General features: G+C 46.9%; 2 protein-coding genes across 9 annotated transcripts in view; one reads left to right on the top strand and one right to left on the bottom strand.

The window, feature by feature from the left end:
• Positions 1-12293, top strand: part of PDGFRL (platelet derived growth factor receptor like) — a 67062-nt gene extending 54769 nt beyond the window's left edge. Inside the window, exons 3-6 of the mRNA XM_039256280.1 lie at positions 2989-3140; positions 7504-7797; positions 10200-10339; positions 11711-12293. Of these exons, the coding sequence (XP_039112211.1) occupies positions 2989-3140; positions 7504-7797; positions 10200-10339; positions 11711-11899 (775 nt within the window). The 3' untranslated portion in view covers positions 11900-12293. The remainder of the gene's footprint in view (positions 1-2988; positions 3141-7503; positions 7798-10199; positions 10340-11710) is intronic.
• A 543-nt stretch (positions 12294-12836) lies between these two features.
• The window catches only part of MTUS1 (microtubule associated scaffold protein 1), a 173062-nt gene continuing 166777 nt past the window's right edge, over positions 12837-19121 (bottom strand). For all 8 annotated transcript variants that reach the window (XM_039256311.1, XM_039256312.1, XM_039256313.1 and 5 more), the window contains 2 exons: positions 16082-16179; positions 12837-15143 (listed from right to left, as the gene is read on the bottom strand). In XM_039256311.1, the coding sequence (XP_039112242.1) occupies positions 14930-15143; positions 16082-16179 (312 nt within the window). In that variant the 3' untranslated portion in view covers positions 12837-14929. The remainder of the gene's footprint in view (positions 15144-16081; positions 16180-19121) is intronic.

Below are 19121 nucleotides of genomic sequence, written 5' to 3'. Positions count from 1 at the left end.
TTTTCTCTCTACCTTTTCTTGCCCTGTTGGACTCCTAGTTTGAATCTAGATTTTGTCTTCAACCTTCTCTTTGTTTTCGATGCTTTCTCTTGTTGAGTTCATTCTTTGTTTTAGCTTCTCTTACTCCTCTGTAGATGACTCCACCAAATACAAATCTGGTGCCGTTTTGTCTCCTCCGTGCCCCAGCCTGTGTTTCCAAGTGCCACATCAACTGACATCCACACTTGAGTGACCCACATTTCATCACAAATTCAAAATCTCCAATGGTGGATTTTTGATTTTGCCTACCCCAATCTCCTTTCTCTTCTCAGCGATTCTGTCTCAATTGGTTAAAGCCCCAGTCTTTCTAACACAGAAATACAAATTGAGTGGTCATTAATGATATAGCTCTTTCTTCCACTTCTTATACCCGTCTGTCAAAAGTATGCCTTGAATTTGCTTCCGTTCCTCTGCGGGCACCCAGCCCACCCCGGCACTTGCTGTGCTGTTCATCACAGAAACGGGCTCTCGGTCTCCCCCCTTCCTCCTGCCTGTCCCACATCCACCTCGTGCCCTGGCTAAAGTGGCCATCACTTCCCACCTCCAGACCCGGTCCCTGATGCCTGTTCTCAGCCAAATGCCCCGGGCCTCCCAACCCCCTCCCTCTGTATCCTCTGTGGTGAATGCGTTAAATCCTTAAATCAGTATTGAGTGCCTTCCACCCACCATGTACTCAGGCTGTGGCGGTGCAGTAAAAAGAGCAGCCCAGGCCCGTCCCAGCCCTCTGCGGACCGTAGTTTTCTGAGCAAGGGAGCTCACTGCCCCTGCCTGTCCACCCCCGCCTTTAAAGTCCAGCATGTCTGATCTCCTCCTCAAAGCTGCCTTCAGCCTCTTCAACCCACAAGGATGAATCCCTTGTCTGAATTCCTATTGTCCTTGTTTTGAATACCCCTTATTCTCTGATCCTTTCATGTGTATTAGTTTTAACCACCTACCTGGGCTGTAATATCCTTGAGGTCCACTGTTTTTTATTTGCTGTGCTATCTCCAATGTGGGGGGTGTATTATGTGTCATTGTTGTAGTGGTTTTCACAATAATTACTACTCGTCTGCAATTATGTGTAATTAAGCTATAATTAGAATAATGCAATGAATCTGGTATGGCATGCAGAACTTTCTTTGTGTTTGCTTGTCGAACGAGTGACTATTTAGTACATACTTAATTGACATAAGTAATTGACTCAGTATCCACCAGCTGTAGGTCTCAGGGAAGTCACTTCTTTCTGAGACTCAGTTTCTTCATCTGCAATGCTGGGAGCCGGATGCCTTTTTCTTTTTTCTTTGTTTCTTCTTTCCCAGTCATCACTGGATGGGTGCCTTCTCTTTAAGGTTCTTCCCAGTTCCAATCCTGTGGTTCAGTTCAATTTCAGTCCAGTCATTTCTAGAAAATCTTTACTGTGTCCTCTGCACAGATTTGTTGCTTAGGGAATATAAAACAAATATGGCCCAGGCCCCGCCCTCAGAGCTTTTACCATCCATTGTAATAACAGGAAGCCATGGGGGTCTGAGGGATAGAGAACAAGGGAGGTAATTACATCACTAGGTGAAAGCGAGAGTTGATTCTAATTAAAAGCTTCCTGAAGGAGGAGAGATTTCCGTTCCATTGAAAGGAGGTAGTTGATGGCGTGGGAGTGGGAAGGCACTGGTGGGCAAGGCAGCTCTTCAGCGGTGAACCAGAGCGGGGCTGTGTTTAGGACTAACCAACCAGACATTTGGTTCTTTGCTAAATTTAGTGTGGCTACCACGCTGATGTTGTTGCACAATACAACCGGACAGTCTCCACTACATCACAGAAGTATGTGGATCTCACAGGGGTGAGCCATTTGGCTATTTGAGATGCATCCTCGGATTAAAACCATTTATTTTGGTGTGCCCACACTCAGAGGCTCATAAACCGCAGGGGAATATGTGTCCCATTGATGATACATCTGGATTCCTGTCACAACACAATATACTTAATCACCATTACCCTCAGCTAATAATAGAGTTTAGTATTAATATTTATGTTCCTCCTCATTCCAGAAAGAACTGAAGCAGTTTGCAAATATATTCACATACAACAAGCTACAAATACAAGAGATACAAAATGAGAAAATAAAAGTAGAAGTAATAATAGTGTGAGGTCAGAGGAAAACTTAAATGCTCAAAAGTTCTAAGCACTGTACCAGAGGTGGGCTGCATAATTGGGGCTCAGCATCTTAGCAACTGAGCATTTTTCCCCAAAGGAAAGTTTTTATTTATTTTTTAATGTTTACTTATTTTTGAGAGAGAGCAAGCCAGACAGATCATGAGCTAGGGAGGGGCAGACAGAGAGGGAGACACAGAATCTGAAGCAGGCCTGAGGCTCTGAGCTGTCAGCACAGAGCCTGATGTGGGGCTCGAACCCATGAACCGTGAAATCATGACCTGAGCCTAAGTCAAATGCTTGTGTGACTGAGCCACCTAGGAGCCCTCAGAGTTTTCATTTTTATTATAAAATGTGGCATCTCAAAGATCCCAGGCTTATATTCAGAGACTTACCCTTATTGATCCAAGAGATTTTGCACACTGGCCAACATGCTGTGTGCTTTCTTTCACGTTGACTGCTCTTTAAATGGGCTCATTAGGAGCAAACGTGAAAGCAAAACACCTGGCCAAGGCTTTTTGGCTGACTTTGTGTGGCTGCCTTGCTAACGCACCAGTGATTTTACTTCAGGAAACCAGTTCTGAAGTGGAAGAGAATCTCTTGTTATAAAACATAATGGTCTTTTTTGCTTCCTTTTAGAAGCTTCTCTGACTACCCCCTACCCTTCCACACACTTTCCCCCCAAACAGCTGTTCCTAGTTGTTGGCACTTGAGAGAGGCCATGCTGCCCAGAGCACGGGGGACTTGCGTGCGGGGACAGCGGAGCAGGGGGGCCGCCTGCGGGCCCCCAGCCCCGGTGTGAGTGGGCTTTGCTTCCGTTGACAGCGTGAGGCAGCACGAGCGCTATGGGCAGCTGACTCTGGTCAACTCCACGGCCGCGGACACGGGCGAGTTTAGCTGCTGGGGACAGCTCTGTCAGGGCTACATCTGCAGGAAGGACGAGACCAAAACCGGCTCCACCTACATCTTTTTTACAGGTAAACCATTTGGCGTGTCGGTGGGATTCTTCAGAATTCTGGACTCGGCCCAGAGCTCTAGGTTCCCACCGTGTGCCGAGTACCTAACGGTGGTAATCCGAGCACTCCCTGTGCGGCGGGCTCTGTCAGCGCATGTCCATTATTTCACGGACGTCTCCCAGTGCCCTCCAGGGGCAGTCCGTATGTCATTTCCGTTGTTTACATGGGGAAGCAGAGGTCTAGAGAGATGAAATCCATCCTTTGGGTCGTACAGGTAAGTGGCATTACCAGGATTTACAGGCTGTCTGATTCCAGAGCCTGTACCTACATTGGCCAATATGGCAGCCACTAGACATGTGCGACTATTTGCATTTAAGTAGAAATCTTTTAAAATTAAACCATTTAAAACTCAATTTCTGAGGGGCACTTGCCTTGTTTCGAGGGCTCCATTGCCACATGTGGCCCGTGGCTCTCCTGGACGTTGCAGACAGGAAACACGCCTCTCATTACAGAAAGCTCTCCTGGGCAGCATTGCTGTGGATGTTCAGTCACTGCGCTCTCGGGACCCATTACCGTCTCCTTTCTAGAGCCTCCACGGTCATACAATGCTTAGCTAAAGGCCTCCTCATATTTGCTCTCAGCATGCTGTGAGCTGAAATTTGGGGGGCACGATTCCCAAAGCCTGCGGGCCGTGTGGCTCCTGCCCCCATCCCTGTGCTGCGTGAAGGGCACAGACACGCACAGGTCGGAGTGGAGACCTGGTCTCGGCTGCAGTGTCAGGTATGTGTCTGCCAGGTGAAACTTGCTCCTGGAGAAGCAGACACTTGAGGAATAGCCCACTCTGCAGAGCCGGCTCAACTCTGAGGTTTGGGGTATGATGTTCTCCAACAGCCTCAGAGGTGAGGAGTAGCTTTCAGCAGTCTTACAGATGCGGCCGCCAGGAGCTACTATTGTCCTGGCAACTCTGGTAAAGCCAGACTGCGTCCTTAGTGTCCAGGCAGGAGCCTTCATGAGCCTTGTCTACATCCTGAGTCCCTCCACCCTTCAGATCTACTGTGACTGAGGCCTGGGACCCAAACTATGTTCTACCCTGGCCACTAACGAATGCTAGCAAATGTCCTGTATTTCCCTCCCACGCACACAGCTCACCAGAAGATGCATTAGCAGAGAGCACTCTATAATGTTGAAGTCACGTGGATCTCCTTTTGTTTTTGCCACACCCCTAGGAAATAAGTAGAAGCTACTTAACCATCTCTATTTTAGAAATAATGATGCAGACACTGGGACTTTAAAAGGCAAGGTGACTTGTTCAGTGTTCCATGACTGGTAATGGGGAGTCAAGAGTCAGCCCCTGTTTTTCTGACCTAGGATCTAATGTTCTTACTGCCTTAATCCATTTCTAGGACAAAGTGGTGGGTAGATTGATAGACAGGCAGAAAGACACCGGGTAGCATCACTGGTGTTGCCGGAAGAATTGCTAACAGCTGTTCACAGGTAATCCCTTCTGATCCTCATTCTGGAACGTGCTGCACAGACTTGCCCATGTGCCCTTACAGCCTTTTATTCTGGACAAGGACTGATACCACACTTCACATCACAGAATGAAGATTCTTTGCCATGGTTAGCACTGTCACGTCTTTCTAAAAGATTGGGTTTTGACTTGAAATTTTGAACCAAAGACTTCCTTCCCTTGAGCCAAATGTCCCATTAGGGTTAAGGGCTGTCTTTGAGTTTTGGGACCAGGTCCTTGTTCTTAATTTGTGGGAAGCTCTTTAGTGAATCAAAGGAAGGCTAAAATATTTATTAAACTATTTACTTCAATTGTAAAGGAACTTGAATCAAAAAGGGTCGCAGACTACTAATAGGTTGTATCATTTTCTCTTTTCTCAACCCCAAGCCAAGAGGCCAACTGGATTTTCAGTACAGGGTTTACCATTTGTCTCTCCAGGCATGGGTGGGTTTGCAAAACCAAGATGTGCTGTTGTGGAAGCTGAGCCTCCCACTGCTGGGCTCCAATTCTTTCAGAACATATGCTTCCCCACGACCCACATAGAGAAGCGTCTGGCATTCGTTATGTTTGTATGTTTCCCAGAGTTTGACTGCAAACACTGTGAAGCCTCTTTTCAACTGTTGTTCATTTGTGCAATTTTTGATTAAGCCACTGTCCCATATTATATTTAATCTTTATCTGAGAGGGTTTCAGAAGGTTTTTTTCCTTTTTATTGAAGCATAATATATACAAAGAAAACTACACAAATATACAGCTCAATAAATTATCCTCAAATGAACACACACATAACAACTGCCCAGTTCAAGGGGAACATTACCAGTGGTAGGGCTTTCTCATACCAAAAGGCTTGGGCTCCAATGATCATATGTAGTAAAACCACATTAATGAGCACTTTACTAAATACAGAGTTTGTTGAAATTTGGATTTTAATTTATAGCCTATGGGGTTTTTTTTGTTTGTTTGTTTGTTTTTGGAAATCCAAATTTCCATGTGTTTAGTTTTCTTAAAGTAATGCTCGTCATCTATTTGAAAAGATACAAATATGTTTGCAAGGGGGCATATGTAATCTAAAATGTTTAAATGAACTTCAGCAAAGTTTTTTGTTGGTGGAGAGAATCTACTACAGTTTTTTTTTTTCTGTTTGTTAAAGCAACTGGTGAGGTCACTTCTTTCAAATTGTTTTATAGTAACAAGAAGTAAGACCACATTTTTGTGTTCTAGAATTTGGATTTTTCACTTATGCTGCTAGTTTTGTTTATTGGCTCAGTTTCCTCTATAAAAACTTAAAAGAAAGTTACTTCAAAATCTTACAATGAGAAATTCCTGAAGTGCTTTTGAGCAAAAGCTATCTTTACTCCTAGAGTCTTTCCTCTCCAAATGGGGATGTGGAAGCCCAGAGATGAAGTTGATCCAACCAAGGCCACGTAGACTTACTCTGTGTGAACACATAGGTGTTGGAAATGGCATTGACCAAGGTGCCCCGTAACTAAGCCTGAAAGTCAGTTTATCCTTAAGGTGGCACACGTCACCCAGGCTGGTAGGAAGCCTTGCAAAAGATGGAGACTCATTGATCCATGACCTACTCCTTTTTGATCTCAGAGCCAGGGAAGGACCTCCATGACAGTGAACTTGGCACTCACAGCCAAAGAGCTCTTTGGCCCACAAAGACATTTGATGTTGTGTCTAGGAATACTGTCCCCAACCTCAAACATCACATGAGTGTGGCATAAAGAGGGCTAGTGAAGGAGAAAGCCAAGAATAATTATTTGTTATAATAATCATTACATAATTATTCGTTATAATAATCATTATATAATTATTCCACAGGAACATTGTGGGAAACAATGAACAAATGCTGGAGTATGTTTAAGTTCAAAGATTTCTCTTAGCAATTCCCGTAGTATTCCGTGACGCTTGCATCTAGAAAACAGAGGATTTAATGTGCCATGCCAGAAAACAAATAAAAAACCAAAACCAGAACTCTAACCCACAGCCCTTTGACCCTTCTGAGGAATGTTTGTACAAGCAGGCGAGTTCTTGTTTCTCTCATTTCTGTAAGAGCCAATGCCATCATCTAGAACTTAAAAATATAGGCAGAATTTCAGGCTATAAGAACTTCTGAGACCACAGTTAGACAAGGTGAGGCTAGTGGGTTCCTCATCTGTCCTTCCTTGATTCTCTCTCCATTAACTGGCAGGAACACGGTCCTCTGGGCTGTAAGGTCAGGCAAGGGTACAGGGCCCTCCCTTAGGCGGGCCTCTCGGAGGCTTCGCTGTGCTGGGGAGCCGCTCTCAGTGACTGAGCACAGGCTTTGGGCTAACGTCTCCAGAGTTATAGCACGCTGTTCCCAGGATTGTTTTTGGTTTTTTTAAATGTTTGTTTGTTTTTGAGAGCACAAGTGGGGGAGGGGCAGAGAGAAAGAGAGAGACAGACAGAGGATCTGAAGCAGGCTCTGTACTGACCGCACTGAGGCCTGATGATGTGGGGCTTGAACTCAGGAACCGTGGGATCCCTGACCTGAGCTGTAGTCGGAGGCTCAGCTGACTGAGTCACCCAACAGCCCCTGTTCACAGGTTATAAAACTGCTCTTAACATAAGGAAACCTGACTCCTCAGCTTTCTTAGTAGGGGAATTCGTGGGCCTGACTTGGGCTTCCACCAATAGCTTTTTGTTACCTTTAAGGAGATGGGAAGTAAAATCTTTTTTTTTTTTTTAACAAAAAAGGAAAAGCATTGAAGAGCAGCTTTTTCTATGCATAAAGACTCAGTATCTGAGTATGTTGTCAGTCTCCTCTCTGTGCCCAAAGAATGTAAAAATCCTTAAAGCACTCTTACCTTGTTTCTCCAGAATAAATAAATCTCTTTCCCTTTGCAGAGAAAGGAGAACTCTTTGTCCCTTCCCCCAGTTACTTTGATGTTGTCTACCTGAACCGGGACAGGCAGGCTGTGGTTCCTTGTCGAGTGACTGTCCTGTCAGCCAAAGTCACCCTGCACAGGGAGTTCCCTGCCAAGGAAATCCCAGCCAATGGAACAGACATTGTTTACGACATGAAGAGGGGCTTTGTGTATCTGCAACCTCATTCTGACCAGCAGGGGGTGGTCTACTGCAAAGCCGAGGCTGGGGGCAAGTCCCAGATCTCAGTCAAGTACCAACTACTCTACGTGGAAGGTAAGCCTGCGCCTACGAGTGCCAAGAGTGTAGTCCCTTCCAGCTAGCCGGTCTCAGACACTGCTCTTCCCAACCGTGGGTGGAAATTGGGGCGCACAGAATGCTGTTCTTAAAGGCTCCTTTGTTGCACTGCCATTTCTAGAATTGCCTGTGACCCTGAGCTAAGACCCCTGGACTCCCTTCACCCATTGCTCGCTCCAGTACTGTCTCTGGGTGACGGATCAGTGCTTCTCCAGATCTTCCAGCCTCTTAGAACTCTCTCTGATGAGAGCATCCTCTCTGTTGTAATCAAAATCTGTGGTCTCCTAAGGGCACCATCCCTCCCCAACTAAGGTCAAGTTCTTCTTGTGTCTGTGCCCCCTTCCTCACCCTGTGCTCTCATTTTCTGTCAGGAACCTCTGCTCCTCCGAGTCTTGTGGCCCCATCAGCTTTCTCTTCTCCTTTCCCTTCACTCCCCTTCTTAGCTCCTGGTCCTCCTCATCACTGGGTGATGTCAACATCCACTTGGAGCTATCAGCCTAGTCCACTGACCCTCTTGACCCTCCGCCTCCAGGACCCCTCCCTCAGCTGCACCATCAGCCTGCCCGCAGCCACATCTGCTCCCACATGCGAATCACACACTGAGTCAGACACTGTCGTGATGAACCACCTCATCCTGGCCCAGATTGTTGCTCAGTGTTCACTGACCCCTCTGTGTCTGTCCTCATCCTCACCACCTGCCCCTGCGCTCCCCACTGCCCCCCTGCCCTCCCCGCCCACCCAGCTTGGGTTCCAGGGCTTGCCACTTCCATGCTCTCTGCCCGCGCCCTCACCTCCTTGCCTGCCTGTTCTCCTCCCACTGTCCAGGGAAATACCGCTCTAGAGAACATGCTTGTACCCCTTCTCCATGATGAGAGCTACTGGAAAAATCCCATGGCTGTGTAAATTCAGTCTCTTCCAATTGGCCTAATTCCTCACTTCTTGAAGCAAGTGAAGTATGCTCAAATCTCTCCCTTAAACATTGAGCTTTTTTTAAAATGTTTTATTTCTGAGAGAGAGCGTGAGCAGGGGCAGGTCCGAGAGAGAGAGAGGGAGACACAGAATCTGAAACAGGCTCCAGCCTCTGAGCTAGCTGTCAGCACAGAGTCCAACACGGGGCTCGAACCCACGAACTGTGAGATCATGACCTGAGCCAAAGTCGGATGCAGACTGAGCCATCCAGGCGCGCCAAAATTGAACTTTTTAAAATGGGATCGTTTTAATGTTTGTTTATTTTTGAGAAACCGAGTATGGGGCATAGAGGGGCAGAGAGGGAGGAGAGAGAGAATCCGAAGCAGGCTTCAGACTCTGAGCTGTCAGCACAGAGCCTGGTGGGGGGGCTCAAACTCATGAACCATGAGATCCTGACCTGGGCTGAAGTCAGATGCTTAACGGACTGAGCCACCCAGGTGCCCCTGGGCTCCACTTTTCTTAGAACTCTAGTCAGAATCTTCCATGTGGGCTGAGGTGCCCTCTGCCCTCCTCCCCACTCTGCAGCCCCCTGGCCTTCATCCACCTCACCGTGGAGGCTCACACACTGTGATCCCCGGGCTGCGGGTCCCTTCCTGCTTCTCCCTCCATGCCTGGGAAGCTCACCCTTCAGGTTTTTAGTTCAAACATTGGTCCCTCAAGGAAGCCAGTCTTGCTTTTCAGACTATTCTGAACATGAAAAGCCTACTGGTCTTCTTCATAGTGCAACTCAAGTTTAACATTAACTGTACAGTTACTTGTTTAGTGTCTGCCTCCTCCAGACCATGAAGAGAGGTCCGCCAGGGCTCAGAGACCATGTCTGTGCTGTTTGCTGCTGTAGCCCCCGCTCCTAGCCCATTGGCTTGCTCAAATCTGCCATCCAAATTACTTCACTGGACTGACACCAATGAGATATTTCTAAAATGCTCTGAAGTAAAGCAAACAGATGTAGTAGTTGTAGCTTTCCTGCGAACATCCTTTTCCATTAGATTCAGACTTGACCCCTTTCCTTCTGAGGATGCACAGCACACACCCGTCTGGTCCTCTCCGCTCCTTCCAACCTGCCTTCTCTATGTTTTCTCATTCTCTCCCCACAAGCACCTTCTTCTCCCTCAACCGTTTTATTCCCTTTCTCATTCATTTCGCACTACGTTTGTCCTCTTCGCTTTATATAAACGTAATGGCTGGGCCTGGGGGAGCCGGGGGAGCTCCCCCCCCCCTTCTGGACTGCCAGTGTGCAGAGGAGGCTGCACAGGAAACCGCAAGTGATGGGACGGTGTAGGCCTGAAACTGGCTGGGAAGCTGGAAAGGCGGCAGAAATGTTGCAGCTCAGTGCGAGGAACAGAATGTGCCTTGAGGTCTGTCTTCAACCTCATACTCCTGGATTCTGTCTCCCGTTCCCTGTCTCCTTCCAGTTCCTAGAGGCCCTCCGTCAACAACCATCTTGGCGTCTTCAAACAAAGTGAGGCGCGGGGATGACATCAGCATCCTCTGCACTGTACTAGGGGAACCTGATGTCGAGGTGGAATTCAGGTGGATCTTTCCGGGGCAGAAGGTAAGGGCCGTGCCCCTGCCTCAGCCAGCTCAGTAAGTTTAGTTTTGCCCCCCAGCCACACCCTCAAGTGAAGAGATCATAACTTAGGAAGTGTGAGAAATGTGTGAAACTGTATCAGAGGCCAGGTTTTACTTGTTTTCTAAGATGTTCCAGTATATTTACAAGTGGCTTTTTTTAAAGGGCAGGGGGAAAAACAAGTGGGTTCCATCAGGCAGTTCATTGTCCCTCCCTTATGTGTTATTTTTCTTCATAACCCTTAAGCACGGATGGAGCCTGAAAGGGAAAGGAGGGGGGCTCTCTCTTTCTCCACCCTCATTTCTGGGTCATTTGGAGGCCAACTGGTCTCCCTTGGAGTGAGCTCTCCCTACGAGCTATGCTCTGTGACGAGGACATCCATCAAATGGGCATATAAACCTGGGCCCTGGCAAAGAGGTGCTGTGAGGCCAGAGATCATTTTAAAATAGACTTTCCATAAGAGCAACACCCGCACTCTTAGCCTCCGTGTCTGTTTTGCTCACTAAAATAAACAGCTTTGCCACCAACACGGAATAATCCCTTCGTTGCCAGAGAAGATTTGGCTCCTCAGACATACTCAGTAGCCAATGCACTTCTGGCTTAGTGGCTGTGATTGGTGGAAAACAACTTTCCCTGGAGAAAAGTATTTTCCTCGTAAGCAGGTCCTTGTTGTTAAAATATGTGGTCACATTTCAAAGACATCTATGATTTTCAACAGAAGTGTGTTTTGTTTTCTGTTTTATGAGCAGAAAGTGTAGTAATACTGGTACTATTACAACCCTGTTCAAAAAGAATCCAGAACACACTAGATTCCTGTGGTCGTAGCATCTCCAAAGTGACCATCTCACTTTCTAGAAATAGGGAATTATGTCATCCAGGGCATGGTGTTATCCATGCTTGGTACAACTTAGCTCCCACTGGAGTCCTTTGGCCTAGCTGATGAATTCTACCACTCCCTTCCCCAAATCGGAACCTTGGGGAGCTCTGGTTCACTTACCCAGTGAGGGCTTCAGGCTTTACTGGCTGTAAATTCTGGAATCACAGAACTATCGAGTGGGCACTGTGAGGAGGGGAGCAATTGAAATTTTTATCTAGGTTTCTTGCTTAATACTCGTTCTATGCTGCTGGGGTTCCAGAAGAATTTCATATTAAGTAGAAACTTACTTACTGAAGAGCAAAAAGAGCGCTCCCAACAGTATAAGGCTTGGGTATACTGTAAAAGCTCCCCTGTGCTATGCATACCACAGTCCTCGTGGGTTTGGCACTGGTAAGATGACCCTGCGGTGTTGGGTGAATGGGACCTGTTTATAGCAGCTTGCTGCTTCTGCTTCAGTGTGGGGGGGTGTCCTTCAACAGGATGAAAGGCCCGTGACAATTCAAGACACGTGGCGGCTGATCCACAGAGGACTGGGGCACACCACGAGAATCTCCCAGAGCATCATGACCATCGAAGACTTTGAGACCACTGATGTAGGGTACTACATTTGCACTGCTCAGAATCTCCAAGGGGAGACGACAGTAGCGACCACTGTTGAGTTTTCCTGACTTGGAAAACGAAGTCGAATGAATGGATGGGAAGTTCACCTGTGTACATGACCGGCTTCAGGGTTCTCTTGCCTAATGCTTTGCCGGAGGCTGGTGTCCAGTGCCAAACCCCACCCCCAGCCCTGTGAGTCAGACCCAGACATCCAAACTAAAAGGAAGTCTTCTGGTCTAATAATAGAAGTGTTAACTCCTCTGACAGAAAGCATGTATTTTGATTGCTTACCTACGTATATGCATTTCTACTTTTTATAAAAAAGCATAGATGTTAACAACTTTGTATACTCATTTCTATTAAATGGGCAAATTTTTGTAAAAAATACAAAATGGGCTAAGTTTGTTTTTTAGGTTGAAGTACATCCAAAAGAACTTGTTGGGGGCAATGTTCGGGTCAATACCCAAGATTCTATTCCACAATATGAGAGATATATAAATGGAGTAAAATATGGTTCAATTATATACGCAAAATGATGTGAAGGGATCAAAAACTCCCACCCTTTTCTAAGCTGCTACACCCAAAAGTACTAGTTCTAGATGAGTCATTCAGTAAGAACTACAACATGTGTTTTTTAAAACTTTAACTTTCAATATAAAGTAGATTTCTGATTCAAGAAAGATTTAGCTTCATTTGGGCTTTTTTTTTTTTTTTTAAGACCTTCAAAAATATTTAAACTTTGGCTGTTCCCATTTTCTTACCTTACGCAGCAGAAATTGTTAAAATCAGTTGAAGTTTCTCCCATACACAGAGTTGGGAACTGAGAGCAGCTTACCTGTGAGTCCAGCTCTGTGAACCAGATTTCAGCCCACGAGCAGCTGTGTGGTTGCATTAGAAGCTCCTGGGGAAACAGCTGAAGAGGAGACAAATGGTCACAGGTACCTTGCGAAAGGCTAAAAACCAGGTGACGCTTCAGAGGGTGGCACAGGTCAGACGTTGCAATCCTTAGGTTGAATATTCCAGCATTATTTATTTGATCAAAGTAAAATACATTTTCCAACACTACAAACTGAGCACAACTACAGTTTACACATCCTTATTTTTATGACGTGCCATCATTTTGCATCCTACGTGAACAACATTTGGTTTGGAAAGAAAAAAATCTTAAAGTTCTCTGTTTTGTTTCCTATCTTCTCTCCTAACGTCTCCCATTCTCCAGAGACGTTTTGTATTAATTGTGTAAGATTGATTTCCCCGGACACCTAAACAGTATGGCGGACAGCAGGGAATCGCACAAGGGTCACCATGCCGAGGAGATGGATGGCAAACCCAACTTTGGCTAATGGCATTGAAAATAACTCAGAAGGGCAAGCAGAGAGCTATTCCATAAGGTGGCAGTGAACCTAAATTCCCATTTATCGGAAGCAAACATGGAAGGTAACAGACATAATACACTGTTGGAGATTAAGGGCTTCAGACACAATCACTAATAAAAACCACCATGCATCATGGATCTCAGCTTGCCATGTAGTGTCCATGTAAATGAGGACTCAAATATCCACCTCTAGTATCCTGAAACTGTTCTTACACTATAGGGGTTGTTTGTACAGCCACTGGACAGTGACGCGGGTTCGTAAATACTGACATGCAGGGAGAGGGAGATCAAGCCACAGTGCTTCCTTCTACCTCCCTCTAAATGTATTAGAATTGGGGGAGGTAATAAGTTCTGAAGAGAAATTGAACTGCGACTTGGAGGGAGTGGTACCCATCACATCTCCCACCCACTGACTGGCCATTCCACTACCTCCTCAAGGACCGGAGGATTCCTCCAAGAGTACAGGGAAGCTTACCGTTATCTTCCCAGAATGTTTTATTAAATACTACATCAATGCCCTACTCATCTGTGAGCACTGACTCCTCCTTTAATCCATTCAGCTCGCTAATGCCTTGTTCTTCACTCTCTCCAGGGTTTCCCGACATTTGTACCATCAGATCCAGGCCGTAGTTTGTTTGGAAAGTGGTTTTGGCACCTTGATGATGAGCTGGCTCTAGAAAAGCTATTCCTTGTCCCAGAGAAGAGTAGGTAGGAGGTAGAAGGTTTGCATTTGTGGCTCTGGCGAGGAGTGGGGCGTGGAGAGGAGGAAGGGGGGAAAGTGAAGGTAATGGGAGAGCAAACAGTTTAAATCTGTGGGGATAGCTCAGGTCAAGGTAAAAATAAGGCAGAAGCAAACCCATCGGTACTGCCCTTTCCTTTATACAGATTTTTAGAAAAATTAGGTTCTTATACTTGCTGATAGCCTGAGAAAATAGATTGTAGTATAATGTTAGGTTCACGTAGGGAGGTTAAAAACCTAGGAAAAAACCGAGCTAGTATGAACTGATGCGGTTGAACACCAAGAGACTGCCGGCAAGGTATCACAGAAGGACCCAGAGCTGCAGGGACATGAGCCGGTCCAAGCTCGCCGGTCATTACCGACCGCTCCCCACTGTCAAGGGCAGAGCCAGGTTGGCGGTAGAGAGTCTTAATTCAAGCAATTGCTGCTGCTCCTCCTATGGCTTTTGCGGAAGCGCACACACTCTTCGGTGAGGGGTACCTACCCAGCCGGGTGCAGCGCTGGCCTCTCAGGACACGACGCCGGAGGCGGCAGCAGACACGGGACAGTCTGTCGCATCCACTCCACTCACACATCCCCACTCAGACCAAAACAAAAATCCCAAGGTGTCGGCGGTGAAGAACATTATAAAGGTTATAAATCTTTATCTTAACGGGCCCCTGAGTTTTCTTCCCCCCCATGCTTAGGTGGAAAGGGCAATGAACAAGCCCCTCTTGTTCCTTAAGTGCTTTGTGCAACAGCGTCCGTCTGTCCGTCCTTGCGGATCCGTTCTGAGGTCTTTGGGGAGGGGGCTCTTGGACGGGGTCCAAGTCTCCCTCCAGAGTGTTCCAGTCTCAGAAGGAGCCTCGGGGGCAGCGCCCGCCCAGTTCCAGCGTGGTCCCTACACGTCCGCCGCTGTGGCGCGTGCTCCCGCGAGTGTGGTTGGGGTCAGTCCCGCAGGCCTGTCACAGATGCTTCCGACAGTCTCCCGGCTGCCAGGAGGGGTCATCTGGGTGAGACGCCGGGGGTGGGGCAGGAGCCGGGGCTCCGCGGGGGCTGGAAGGGGGCGGTGGCGGACGTGGGGGACCTCTTAGGGCTGCACAGGTCCCCATTGTGCAGCTTCCACAGCAGCTCCTCGTTCTCCATGGACAGTCTCTTGTTGACCTTGGACTCCTTCTCCAGGGACTCCTGCAGTACAGCCTGCTCGGTGGACAGTTGCCTTGAAGACAAAAAAGAGCCACCGACCATGTGGATCTGGGTTAAAAGTAACTTGAAAAAATTCTTACCATTTAAAAAAAAAAGTATATTGGGGCGCCTGGGGGGCTCAGTCGGTTGAGCATCCGACTTCGGTTCAGGTCATCATCTCCCATCTCATGGGTTCGAGCCCCACGTCGGGCTCTGTGCTGACAGCTCAGAGTCTGGAGCCTGCTTACTATTCTGTGTCTCCCTCTCTTTGCCCCTCCCCCACTCACACTCTTGCTCTTGCTCTCTCTCAAAAATATTTTAAAAATTTATATAAAAATGTTTATTTTTGAGAGAGAGAGAACACAAGTGAGCAAGAGGCAGAGAGAGGGAGAGAGAGAATCCCAAGCAGGCTCTGTACTGTCAGCGCAGGGCCTGATGCGGGGTTTGAACTCAAAAACTGTGAGATTGTGACCTGAGCCGAAGTCAGACATTCAACTGACTGAGCCACCCAGGTGCCCCCCCAAAATTCTCACCACTGGAGCCCCCAAAACAATCTCTTGGAAACAAAAGGGAGTCCTGCATGGAGCTACAAGACGTGGCCGCTTGGCTGGTGGAGACACGCTGGGTACATGAGCCACAGGAACAGCACCTTTGGGGGTGAGTTCAGAGTGGGCTGGCTGCCCCTGCCACAAATTTCTCCCCTGCAAGCTGCTCCTGGGTGCTCCCTCTCTGGAACCACTCTAAGAGTCAGTAAGCCAAGGGCCTCGGGGATGGCTTGCCTGTTTAGGGGACATGCTGTTTGCTCCACGTCACTGTGGTAAAAGCATGGACGGCTCCAATCCTGTTTTCCACATGGAAATCAGCACCTGTTTAACCACACACTTCAACCCCATTTCCAGAGGTACGTGGGCGGAGTGTGGTAAGAACGTAACACTGGAAGGGAGGAGCTCAGAACAGTAGGGCCATTTTTACCTTGAAATTGCCATGTGCTTGTCCATCCGAGCTTTTAGTTCCTCATTCTCCTGCTGGAATCGCTTCAGTTTGTCAACCAGCGCTGTGTTGCTGTCCACCTTGGCGCAAACAAGAATGCCGACATTAATACGTTAAAAATGTCCCTTGTTCCCTTGGGCACGTTCCAGACACCAGCACATTTGGAGAGATTTAATGAAGCAAAGTGTAAAGATCTACCGACATATCTGTACACTGACATGCTGCACAAAGATTCTAAGGCAGCAACACAGAGCATCTGGATATATTTTTTGAAAACACGGCTGCCAGGCCACTTGAAAACTGGCACACCCAGGGGGTGATTGGTTTGTTCTAGGTCATACTGTTTCAGAGCTGCCCCTGAGAATTGGTGCCCTGCCCTGGGCAACACTGGAGGCTGCGACTCTTTCAGCTTCCAGGAGGGGAACCCGCGTCTGTAAGGGCACTACGGTCTCCCACACCCATTGCTGGAGAAGACAAAAATCCCCACGTCCGATGAAAACTCCTAGGAAGCCAACAGCTCACAGTTCTTGGCACTGTTTACAAGGCCTCAAATGTGGTTTCCAGTCTCTTTGGCATTTACCGCTGGGTGGCCTCACAAAGCAGCAATTTACGAGGCTCTGCGGAGCATCAGTTGGGAGAAGGGACACAGGCATGCTAGACAAAGCCTCCCTCCTGGACAGGTCAGTTGAAGACACTCTGTTCTCCTGCTGGCCTGCGCCAGGCTCAACTTTTATGGAAAACCAACTGATCAGTGGAGATATTAAAGGATAAAATCCCAGAAGCCATTTAATCACTTAACGTGATGAAGAGCTGATTACATCCCACTGACTGTCTAAAGGTAACGATGCGATTACTTGCTTAGGAGGTGACAGTCACAGCTCTGTCAAATTCTCCCTGTCTTTGTAGTGGAGGACTAATCTACTCGGATTATGACTTCTTGGTTGGGAGTCCTGTTGTCCTTAATGTTTCCTATTCTCCAGATCAACACCGAGGATAAGCCAGTCAGGTGGAATTTCCAAAAAAAAAAAAAAAAAAAAGAAAAGAAAAGAAAACCTTGTAGGAAAAAGAAAACCTTGCAATTTCCAGTAATTAATTACAAAGGAATTCAAAACAAAACATGAGGTGGGAAATCTGGAATTAGAGACTGGGCTGTGATTGGCCTGATGATATGATTTTATCCAATTCCTCATTTTATTTATTAAAAAAATTTTTTTTTGTTTATTTTTGAGAGCGAGTCAGAGCACAAACAGGGGAGGGGCAGAGAGAGGGGAAGACACAGAATCCGAAGCCAGCCCCAGGCTGTGAGCTGTCAACACAGAGCCTGACGCAAGGTCTGGACCCATGAACCGTGAGATCATGACCTGAGCCACCCAGGCACCCCCAATTCCTCAGTTTAAAGGAGAGGAAACCAGCCCTGGGGGTGTTCACAGCTAACTACTGGCAGAACTTGTTCTCATATCAAAGCTTTCCAGCTGAGAAAGCCTCCTTGCTTTCTAAGAGTCTTCTTTTCTACAAAGACTTGGTGCTTACAAATACAAGCATACTCCTTTTATTGTATTTCACTTTCTTGTGCTTTGCAGACATGACCGGGTTTTTGTTTTTTACAAATTGAAGATGTGTAAGTCAAGCAAGTCCACTGGTGCCATTTGTCCAATAGCGTTTGCTCATTTCAATGTCTCCGTATCACATTTTGGTAATTCTGGAAATATTTCCAACTTTTTCAATATGATCACATTTGCTATGGTGACCGGTCATTAACAACTCACTGGGAGCTTAGATGGTTAGCATTTTTTAAATTAAGGTATGTGCACTGATTCTTTTTTTTTTTTTTTTAAAGCTACAATGCTACTGCATACCGAGTAGACTTTTCTAGGCACTGAGAAACCACCAAAAAGTTCAACTGAGTCACTTTACTGCAATAGTGGCATTGTGGGGGTGGGAAACCGAACCTGCTGTATCTTTGAGGTATGCTTGTAAATAAAGTAACCCAGGGATTACCTGTTGTAACAACTCCTTCTGCAGATGTGTAGGCAATGCTAACTAATACCATGATCCTTCTGCTGCATGGCAACCAACAAAAATTTTTATAGATCAACAAAAATCAAGATGTGTTGGTAAGTTTACAGCAGAGGTTGTTTGTCACGTATACGGTATTTTGAAAAGTTCTGATGCGTTGTAGCATATGGGACAACAGCTTATGAAGTGGGCTGTCTACATCACTGCTGACAGCCAGATTAGCTTTATCAGGCTTGATGGAACAGGATGACCTTTGGCAGGAACTGGTATAGACACCACGTTAGCCCTGTTAATAACCCATAAGAGATCTTCTTTCCTTCCTTTAAAAAGAAAATCAAAATTTCCTAGCAATTCCAAGTGCCTGTATATCCAGATGGGGGTTTAGCCCTTACCTCCCTTCACATAGATGAAAAGTGAACCAAACCAAGAGTGACCAGCTCCCTGTTGTCCAGAGCTGGTTTGGGCACTCACTCACTCAACAATGAGTCACTCACAACTAGGGGACAAGGGACAAGCAGAGCTGGGACAGTCGAGAGCAAAGTACGCAATGGCTGGGACCAGAGAAGCTGCCTTGCCAAGCCCTGCCCTCCTGGGGAGATTCCTGGCCACCGGCTGCTGAGCCCCAGGGCAGACACTCCGCTCACACAGGGACTCGGGGGTGGACTCGTCCCTAGCCAACCCAAGGGCTCTGCCCTCGAGGCCACCAACTAAGCTTCGTTCCTATTTTTCATAATGCCTGCATTTGTCCAACCAGATTAGTTTTACTTGAGATAGCAAACTGAATTGCCCTCATGTGATTAACTTACACAGTCATCTGTTTCGGGCATAAGACACCAGCCCAGAGTTGGTGATAACTAAAGTGCTGATTTTACAATATTTTCAAATTCTTCTCTGGTGAGTTCAGATTCACAGAACTCTTGAAACAGAAGCCTAATTTGTTTGCTGTGCTTTTTCCAAGGATCCGAATGCTGTTTTACGAGTTCCTTGGAAACAATGGGTCAGAAGG

The sequence above is a fragment of the Hyaena hyaena genome, unplaced genomic scaffold (assembly GCF_003009895.1).
Source record: "Hyaena hyaena isolate Hyena2069 unplaced genomic scaffold, ASM300989v1 scaffold_562, whole genome shotgun sequence".
Lineage (NCBI taxonomy): Eukaryota > Metazoa > Chordata > Mammalia > Carnivora > Hyaenidae > Hyaena > Hyaena hyaena.
Note: the sequence above shows the minus strand (reverse complement) of the source record. Positions and strands in the feature narration are given on the sequence as shown.